Source organism: Trifolium pratense, linkage group LG6 (assembly GCF_020283565.1).
Source record: "Trifolium pratense cultivar HEN17-A07 linkage group LG6, ARS_RC_1.1, whole genome shotgun sequence".
In the NCBI taxonomy this organism is placed as follows: Eukaryota; Viridiplantae; Streptophyta; class Magnoliopsida; order Fabales; family Fabaceae; genus Trifolium; species Trifolium pratense.
This window is the reverse complement of record NC_060064.1, coordinates 44,874,753-44,885,576: the sequence shown is the minus strand read 5'-3', so window position 1 is coordinate 44,885,576 and position 10,824 is coordinate 44,874,753. Positions and strand designations below refer to the sequence as shown.

At 31.4% G+C, this 10,824-nt stretch overlaps 1 protein-coding gene across 1 annotated transcript; it reads left to right on the top strand.

The window, feature by feature from the left end:
• The first annotated feature begins 547 nt into the window (after positions 1-547).
• LOC123892362 (albumin-1 E-like) lies at positions 548-3,779 on the top strand. Its single transcript, XM_045942150.1, has 4 exons — positions 548-632; positions 691-788; positions 2,507-2,582; positions 3,433-3,779. The coding sequence occupies exons 1-4, from the start codon at positions 548-550 to the stop codon at positions 3,777-3,779; spliced, it is 606 nt and encodes a 201-aa protein (XP_045798106.1).
• The last annotated feature ends 7,045 nt before the right edge of the window (positions 3,780-10,824 follow it).

Genomic DNA, 10,824 nt, shown 5'->3' with positions numbered 1-10,824 from the left:
TTTTGTTCATTTTACTCTCTCAGCTGGTGGATCTATCGGTCTTTTTTACCACTCATTTGGCTTGCTAGCGTATGAGTTGTGTGGACGGAAAGAAATCACATGTTATTCAGAGGCTCAGTCAGTACTATTTATTAGTTGTTGGACAAGATCAAACTTTTCTCCTATAGGTGGTTGAAGACGACGAGTGTTACGTTAGTCTCAAACTACCATAATTGGTGGTCTGGTCCTTTATTATGTTTGGGCCTTATATGATTGTTTATTTATTTTTGTGACTATTTTTAAACTCTGGTAATCTATCTTGGCAAATATTGTGCTAAGGAGACTTGTTTGTTAATATATATCATTTTGCCTTGTTAAAAAAAAACACATTGTATGCATATCTATAAATTCGGGTGCATCAGACATTGATTGTAAATAACTTTCAATCGCTACATGTAAAATGTACATCAAATTCACTTCTAGTAGTAACTTTTAAATCTTTGCATCAAGACAGTAGAATATCTTCCATGAGTGCTTGGGATTGCAACAATTGAGTGTGGAAATTCGAATGGACAGCAGAGCTATCAGATACAGAAACAATAGCAGCGCAAGATATTCTTTTAATTTTGGAAGCGGTGCGGCCACAAAGGGAGGTGAGCGATAGGAGAAAATAGATTTCACATACTGCTGGTCTTTTTACTGTTAAAACAGTGTATATGGCCTTGCAAAAAATGTTTGGTGCAAATGATTTAGAGCTCAACACGACGAAAGCGTTGAAGAATCTGTGGTTGAATAATGTTCCATCGAAGGTAAGCATTTTTGGGTGGAGATTGTTGTTGGATAAATTACCAACTAGGGAGGCCCTATATAACAAAGGCATCATCACAAACAACCATGAGAGAGGCTGTGTGTTTTGTTTCAAGGAAGTGGAAGATACCCATCATATTTTCTTCAAATGTGACGTCATAGCACAAGTATGGAATATTGTCTTCAATTGGATGGGAACCAAGATGATTCCGTTCATTGATACTAGTACTTCATGTCATTTTAATTTATTTGGAGACTCAATATTTGGTAATAATAGCAAGAGTTTCCGGCACATTATTTGGTTGGCGACGACATGGAGTATTTGGCGCACGCGTAATAATATTTTATTTAGAGGAGCTTTCGCTAATGTTTCTTCTTTAGTGAACCAAATTATTTATATTGCTTGGTTTTGGTTTATAGGCCGTTTAGGGAGCAATGATTTTGTGGCTTTTCATGACTAGTGTAATAATCCCTTGGATTGTATTCGTTTGAATATGAGGTGATTACCTTTGAATTGTAAGGGTTGAGTACCCCTTGTACTCCTTATAATTCAATTTTTGCTTATAAAAAAAAACGCTGATCAGGAATAACACATACTTGCTTCCATATTAGTATAAATTAGTAATAGTATATAGTATATACGCAAAACTTTAGAAAAATAACGTATGTTATTGATAATATTTTAAATTATTTTAGACTCAATTTTGTTGATTCAGACATTTAATATTGTACAGATGAATTTAAAATTATTGTATAAATTCTATATTGTATTATTGTTATCTCATACACACTCAATGGTTGTGCATGGGTGGGTACAAGGGAAAACATGTTTGTGTGAACTTAACTAGATTTTATCCACTCGTGGGAATTCAAGACCGTGGATTTACCGTGGGACAAGCAACTCAAAAAGACGCTTCAAGTAAAGTGGCAAAAATTGATAAAACATATATTCTGACAATCAATCTGCTTTTATTCCATTTGCATTTGACACCTTGACTTCCTAGCACCAGAGACTGTGGATCTTCTCAAGAATTCAAAGCGCCATGCATATATATGTTGTGTTTTCTATGCGTATGGATATGTAGCTTTACGGATGATTGGTTTAGCCATCTGAAACGGTTAGCAGCTCTGCTTATTGCACGAATACCTTTTATTTATACTAGCGGCCAGACAGACGCGGAACATATTTTCTATTATGTAAAAAAAAAAAAGACATGACTTATGTTATGGTGAGTTTGTTAGTAAAAAAATTTTGCTGCTTAAAAAAAAAGTCATACACATGATATTTCATAAATAAATAAATTTTGTTATTGAAAATAGTATTTTATAATTTTAAAGGAACAATTACACAAATTTTAAGATCATTTTACTAGTTACTTCCTTAAATAATACACTAGATACACTAGTTAGCAATACATCGCCACAAATTATTACTCCCATCGGTCATTTTTTAGACAATTTACTTTTTAAATTAATTCAATAATTGATGCATATGATTTATAATATAGACCAAATATATTAATTATTTAATGACTCAAAAAAGTGATTTGTCTGTTATAAAAAAATCCCGTAGGGAGTTAATTCTTGAGGATAAAACCATTAATTTATTTATAATGTTGCCACATAAAATTTCTTGCTAGCTAGTTCCATCTTCTATAAATTGTTGCATACAATGAACAATCTGATTCAATAAGTTTTCACAACAAATTAACAATTGTAGCTTGTTCTCTCTTTGAATCAAACAATGGCTTATGTTAAGCTGGTTCTTTTGTCTGTTTTCTTGCTTGCCACTTTTGGTATGTATATAATTTAACCATCTTTCTCTTGCATCAAATTAATGGATTAATAGTTTACTAAATTATTATTTACCCACTACTAAACAATACAAATGTTTACTGATAAAAATGTGCAGTGGAAGGTGAAATATGAAATCCTTTTCTATTTCCATTGTTAAATTTTGGCTTAATTGCAATTTGGTCTTTTGTTTATCAAATTTGCAAAATAGGCCTTCCATTTAAAAATTGAATATTTTGGTCCATATTTTTACATTCGTTGCAGTTTTGATTCTAACTCATGTTTTTTGCCTTAAAAGTGACGATTTTTTTCCAAAAAAGGTGAATTTTAGTCTCATATATGGTATTTCATCTTTAGATTCAATTTTGAACACAATAAATCATTTATTAAGACGCCAAATATCACCATTTTTAGAAGAAAAACATGAGTTAGGACCAAATCTACAAAAAATGTAAAAATAGTGGACCAAAAAGTGCAATTTTAATACAGGGGGACTACTTTTACAAAATTTGATAAAATAAGGGGACCAAAAATATAATTAAACTTTAAACTTATTGATAGGTGTGTTAAATTTTTATTTTTTTTAAGGTGAGACCTACTCTATCCTTTCATAAATTGAGGGTACGTGCCCATGAACCAATAAGAACAAGCCACATGAATAAATTTAAATGTGGTACCAACAAGAAACTTGTAACAAACATTTGAATTTGCACATGTGGACTTGCATATAGCTTGTTCTCATTGATTGATGGGTAAATACCCTCAATTTATGAAAGGGTAGATTATAAAAACTTTTTTTTAATAATGTTATGTGCATGTTGTTTAAACATTAATTGGCTTTGCCATTTACAGTAACGTTCCCAATAAAAAAAGTAGAAGCAGTACTGTGTTTGGCAATTTGTACTATATCCACACCATGCGCCAAAGGTTGTATTTGTATTACATCTCCTGTCGGTTTGTGCCTCCCTGAATCATATAAAGATGCTGTGAAGATAGTTGGGAAAAATCTTATATGTCAGGATGATGCTGAATGTAAAAACAAGAAAACTGGAAACTTTTGTGTTCATTCTCCTAAACCTGATTTGGAGTATGGTGTGTGTGCTGATTCTATGATTGACGCAGAACACTTAATCTTAAAGATATTCTCTAAATCTAATCTCACAAAAGGCTTCTTGGAGATGCCAATAATAACCACTTAATATCATGCTGAACACTCCAGTACACATCTTATTTGGATATGTATCAATACACACTGCTGAGATAGACAATTCTAATAGTCCACAAATAGTAATTAATATAGAAAAGTTAATAAATATTATTTGTGAACCTATCACAAGTCTCCACTTTAACAAATGTATTGATATATATATATATTTAAATAAATGTGTAACGAAGAATTCACGTGATAGTAGTGCTGACAAAAATCTACTATCCATAATAAATAAAAAGTCTTGTTTCCGATGGATGAGTTGGATATCTTAGATATCTACTTGAATTTCAATAAATTATGTATGCAAATGGGCGTAGAACTTTAATACATGGTATGATGCTTATCTAATTCTTTGCACATTTTTTATTTAATTTTTGTTACTTTAATTGATGCTTTTTTCTTTCAAATTTCTTATATGTATATGTATACCATTTACAACTAAAAATTATGCGAAACTTTTTTCGTTTGATAACTATGGCGTAAAACATTGAACCAGTGCTATTCAATGGCAATGCATACCATTTACAACTAAAAATTTTCATTAGTTGCAAAGGAATTTTCACATCCATTGCTTAGGCAATGTACATACGAACTGACCAAAATTATTGAATTTGTGTTTCTTAAGAAGTTTTACATCAGTTGCAAGATGACCTGAATATGTATATATAAAGTAGAGGCAATCATCACCATATGAGCCGATTTTGTAGGGTTAAGTTAGAGAAAATACTCAGTTAGGCCAAACTCTCAATTCTAATATGGTATAGAGTCTTTTCATGATCTGTTGGGCCGTCTGCTACTAGTTTTCCAATCGGACCATCCACCATTTAAATCCGGACATTGATCCAAATAGCGCTGGACGTAAGAGAGTGTGTTGAAGTCTCACATCGATTGCAAGATGAGCTGAATATGTGTTTATAAAGTATAGGCAATCTTCAACACACAAGCAGGTATTGTAAAGAAGGGATTGTTCAAAATTATATCACTACTAAAAATTAGTTTATTTCCTACGGATTTGGACAAAAAATCCTCGGGAAATACGTTTCCGTGGATTTTTCCAAGGATTTTGATTACCAATTAATACCTTTGTAGGTAATTCTATGACAAGGTAAAACCACAGATCTGCATATATATCCACAAAAAATATAGCTTTCTACAGATAAAACCGCAGCTAATGCCATTTTTTTTTACAAATTGGGTTTTTTCTTTTATTAAATGTCAAAAGGAATATTAAAAATCACTCTTATTTGTTGATAAAAAATTACTTGCTCTACAAAATCAAATAAACAAAAAAATATTAACACATGGTCGATGTACATCTAGAAGGAAAAATACATCTAGAAGCACACTAGAACTACTCCATACAATAATTTAAGATGCACGATGTTGATAAAACAAATGAGTAAAACATCAAATAAACAAGTTAACAAACATACCAGTAAATTTTGATGTTTTATGTGTTGGAATTAATTTAATATGAATTTTTTAAATCATGCTCAACAATAAAGATTAAATTTATAATCTTATTTTAGTGCGGAAACCGAATAAATATATGAGCATGTATATAAAACAGGATCTACGTCATGTTAATTTATCAAGATTATAGGAGTGGGAATACCTGGATAGAAGAATTCATTAGATACTAACCGTTGGTGACACACGTACACAAAGAGAGAGACGGACGACGAGTATCTGTTAGCTTGTGGTTCTTCCTCAACTTGGACTCCTTATTATGCCCTAAGCACTCTTCAGATGGTGAGAAGATGTGATATGTAGTATGTCCGGATATTGGGGACCATAGCCTATATATAGTGTGATGGTCAATTAGGGTTCCCATTATTCCGAAACGGGCCATCCTGACATCCACTCATATTGAGTCCATATCCAATTAATTAATTAATTCTAAATAGAAATCTAATTAACCTTTTAACTTTACTTCTTGACCACTTAATCAATTAAGGCTCATAAGTGATAAATAGCTAATATAATTATATAAAGATATTTGCCCCCATAATATTATTGGAATACCATAAAATATTCCAACATTATGTCCCTATGAGACACTCCAACACAGTTATGAAAGTAAGCTAGTGCTCTACATATCTAAAAAAAAGAATAAGAATGAATGAGAAACAATAAAATGGTATGCACGCACGGTAAATATATACAAAAAGTTGTAACCTTTATCACACTCCATCAAATCATGCACAATACACATTTCAATTCCATATATATGGACTCATAGCACAAAATGCAACAAAAACCAAAAGGATATGAGAAAGTTGTAACCTTTCCAAGAACGAATTCATTGGTGTGAGGACTGAGGATCATAGTTATCAGAGGTATCAAGAAGAGTGACACCAGGTGTGCAAAAAAACCAGTCCTCATTGATGTCACCATCAAAACAAGCAAAAAACTATGAAAAGAAACACCAAATTCAAAGAAGAATAGATGAAGTTAAAAGAAAAAATAATTCAGGTGCAATGGAGAATTCCATCAACATATAATATCCACTTCAATTTTCAATATACAATCTCAATTTATTTTGGAAAAATAGATCAAAAGACATGGATACAGGGTAACATTTTCAGTGTAAAATACTTCCAGACCTCATAGACAAATAATTGTCAATTCTTCCATGTACCTATAGATGGCAATGGAATTTTAGGGTTATGATATTTTTTTAATTTGGATGATAGAAAGAATACTACTTGTTTTGGACTGAGCCTAGAACTGGCCAAAATTCCAGTCTTCTAGAACGTCGAGGACAATCCAAAAGAGCACGTCTTGATCCACTTAGGATAAGCATGCAAGCTGACCACGTGCTCCTCATCTGATGACACGTCATCATCAAAGCCTCATCCCTGATAAGCGGAACAGCTTTGACCCAGAGTGATGGGCATGAACTATCTATCCCTCCATCCAAGGAGAAACCCTAGCAGTCATTTTTAATGGGCTCCTCAATACGGCCCATTAAGGAGTCCTTTGGTCCAGCGTTGGGACACTATAAAAACCCTCCTCTACAGGAGGTCAGGTTTATAATTGTACTTTGTATTGAGTGAATTGTGTTTATAAAATAAATTACATCTAACTTGTTTTTTTGGATTTAGAAAGAAAAAAAAGGGCAAAAGGAGTATCGTCTGACTGTAAGGAGATTTACATTGATACCCGCACACATAAAGATGGTTCAATTGTAAATAAAAAAGCTGCAAACTATCTAGCTGTGTTTCTCTGTTCTTGCATGGTTTTTTTGTGTTTGTTTAAGCTTTGTAGCTTTCTCTGTTCTGCAATGAAGGGTTGGAGGGTTACACAATCTCATTGTATTTGTCTGTTTTGGATTTTTTTCTGTTGGTCCGATTCTGTGTTTGCATGACTTTTTGGTGTTTCTCTGTTCTGGTTTTTTTTATCGGTTAGAATAAAAAATGTTAGAATAAAAAATGATAAAAATTTATATCCAATCATAAAAATGTTAGAATAAAAAATAAAAAACTAAAGAATTAAGTGCAATATAATTTAAATGGCTACACACACATATATATATATATATATATATATATATATATATATATATATATATATATATATATATATATATATATATAATAGAAGGAAATGTCAAGGAAATGAATGTGCACGTGAATTCTTTTAGTTAGAAATAAAATTAAATATTTTTTGGTTTACGATGAGTGAATTGACATGTTTTTAATAAAAAGAAGGAAATGAATAATGTGACAATTTTTTGTTGTTATATTGAGAGTAAAATGTATGAATTTTTTGTTGTGACAATTTTTGGTTTACTAATTATTATTTTTTATTTTTTAATTATCCCTGTGTTGGTTAAAAAAATCTCATTTCATTTATTAAAAAAAAATTCCCAATTCATCAACACGACAAGTCGACAACACCCCAATTTCACTTTCTTCAACCTTTTGATTTCACCACTTCATCTCTTCAATCTTCTCCCTCATTTTGTTACCATGGCTCCTTCATTGAGTTCAGTCTCAAGCTCCTGTTGTATGAACTACAAAATCCACACATGCAATTTAATTTTTTTTTCTATTACGAATCACTAATTCTTCAATTCATTTTCAGAGATCCCAACAACCACAAAATTTAAAAATTCATCTTCAAATCACAAACCCGATTTCAACTAATATAAAATAAAAAAAAAAAAAAATCAAAGGTTTATGGGTTGCCATTTTCTTTAATAAAAAAAAAAAACCAAAATTCTTCATTTTATTTTTGTTGAATTTCCACATTAACTTTTCTTGGTTTCAACTATTATGAATCATTGAACCTTAGCATTAGATTTTCTAGTAATTACTTCCCCTTATTCTCCCGAACACCAACGTGGCCCTTGTTGTCATGTGTTGTCTCTCCTCAAATTGATTTTTGGAATTTTAGTCAGAAAAATTAGAGTTAGGTTGAGTGAAATTGAGAGGTAGTGCAACTATGATGATTCATTGTCCGATGGTGTTTATGGATTCAAAGGGGGTTAGATCGTGGCTGGAGGGATGCAAAGAAAAGAAGAAAAATATAACACTAAACAATGATGAGAACAGAGTAATAAAAGAAAAAGAAGTTATAAAGATGAGGGTTAGACGCGGCCGGAGAAGTGGAGACGAAGGTTGTCGGCGGTGTGGGGATAATGAAGGCTGACATGAACTGAACGCACGGATACAGTGTGTTTGGGTTTGTGGTTCACTGTTTCAGTAAAAATAAACAAATTCAGCATTGAAGATAACTATTACAATATTATATTCCTAAAAAAAAAAAACCGGAACAACCTCCAATACCCGGTAAAGTCACTTTCTCACATGTAAGAGACATGTTCCATTGACCCACGCTAGAATTCGCCTCAATAGATATGTTTAGTTAGATGAATTGATTACAATTAGATAGATTGGTTTGAACAGTGATGGGAAACGTCGACTGTTGTGGTGCTAGTAGGATGCCTGTGCGCAGATGCACGGGGTAGTGCGTTGCCGCTTCATATAGTTAATTTGAAACTATGAAGTGAAATATAATAATTTAGTATTTTATTTAATATGAAAAAATTTAAATGAGATGGAGGATTGGGTGGGGTGGATGAGTTGGAAAGTGGACAGATAAGAAAGTTAGAGGTTCGAAATTGACTTTCATATTAATATATGAGTAGAAATATATGTCCCCGTAAATTTTTTTACAAAATAGATACCTTTATTATAAAAAAAATTGACATGCATAAGTTGATTCAGTTTGGTTTGGAATGATTGTCAGATAAAAAAATTATTTGATTTGAAAAATTAATTAAAAATTCGATATGATCCGACGGTTTTCGTAAAAAAACTTCCAAACACATTTGAAAGTATTCATTTTTTGTGGTTATCAATTTTGACTGTTTGGCAGTTTTATTCTGAATAGGTTTGGATTTAAATAGCCTTGAGTGAGAAATAGTAATAAGAGAGAGAGAGATGTGGGATTTTGGAATTGAGAGAAAGAGACACTTTTCCATTTGTCTTTCTCATGTGAAGTTTATTTGACAAAAGCAATGGATAATAAGGTACTACTCTGTCCCAAAATATAAGGGAAAATTGGTCAAAGAAAATTGATGTATTTGGTTAAAAATTTGGACTAGATACATCAATTTTGGTTGACCAATTTTCCTTTATATTTTGGGACGGAGGGAGTATGTCTTATCAGATAAAAAGATTAAATGATGTGCAAAATGACTCAAAGTATCCCTTAAATTAATAGATGACAAAAAATAAAGATGAGCAAATTCGTATAATCATATATATCTTCCTATTATAAATTTGTCTTTGTAATTGATTTAAATAATTAATAAATATTGTGAACGATATCTTTTAATTAATAAACTTGATTATTACTAATTTTGAAACACATTAAGTGGGATACTAGTTCATTAATTGCATCTTAAAATGTGCCCTTAGGGCACATGTTAGCGGAACCCATTTGATAATACCACAAAACTCGCTGCGATTGAGTTTTAATAGCCTAGTGACGCATCGTATCCGTCACAAATAAGGATTCTAAATTCTCTCACTAAATATTTTTTTTTGACGGTCTCTCACTAAATTTTAATTTGTTAATGATATCGAATGTGACGGATACTCATTTAGCGAAGGATTTGTACCCTTTTTATTTTTAATTTTTCTAGTAGTGTATGATTTGTATGAGTTTAAATTTCCTCTGTTTGTTATTCCTCCGGTTGTTCTCCATCTGGAGAGATAGACAAAACTAAAGATTACTTCATCCGTCCCATTTTATAAGAGCTAATTTGACTAAATGATACTATTCACTTATCTTGCTTTGACCATATTTTTTTAATAATATATAAATATAAATATTAGCATATAAGACCTTGTGTTGATTTGTTTTGATGAGTATTTTCAAAATATCAAGTTTTTATAATTTTTACTAATAGAGAATTAAAGATATTAATTATTAAAATTGTGCATTGGCATACGTGCACTAATCAAATTATTTCTTATATTTTGGGAGGGAGTAGTAGGTTAAAAGTGGGTCAACTAGTTTGTGGACCCCACTAATATTCGAGTTTGAGTTTCTCCCTTTGTTACCCCTCAATTTATTTTCCATTTGGATAGACACAAGAAAAGATAAATAGGGTCCACAAATTAGTGAGACCCACTTTTAATAGGTCTCACTAATCTTTAATGTGTCTATCTCTCTCCAAATTGAGAATAAATAGAGAGACAACAAAGAGAGGAAACCCAAACCCCTAAGATTCACTTGTGTCTATCTCTCTCTAAAAGAAGAATAAATGGAGGAATAATAAATGGAGGAAACCTAAACTCGATTTGTATATATTATTTCATCAATTTTCCTTTGATAAAAATTAATGGAATTTGCTAAAATTTTTAAGGTAATTTTTTGAACCTCCTTGAAAAATTCTTGAGTTTGGTTAAAAAATATTTCTCCAAAAAAATTAATTTTCCATAATCTGTGAATTACAAATAAGAATTGAATCAATTAGCAAAATGTAAAGAGATTAGGGTAATTAGAAGATTGCGAAT

Excerpts from the sequence above, each read along its gene's own strand:
- LOC123892362 (XM_045942150.1), top strand. The coding sequence starts at position 548 with ATGGACAGCAGAGCTATCAGATACAGAAACAATAGCAGCGCAAGATAT. Across the intron at positions 789-2,506 it reads TGAATAATGTTCCATCGAAG|CTTGTTCTCTCTTTGAATCA; the intron begins GTAAGCATTTTT and ends TAACAATTGTAG. Across the intron at positions 2,583-3,432 it reads TTTCTTGCTTGCCACTTTTG|TAACGTTCCCAATAAAAAAA; the intron begins GTATGTATATAA and ends TGCCATTTACAG.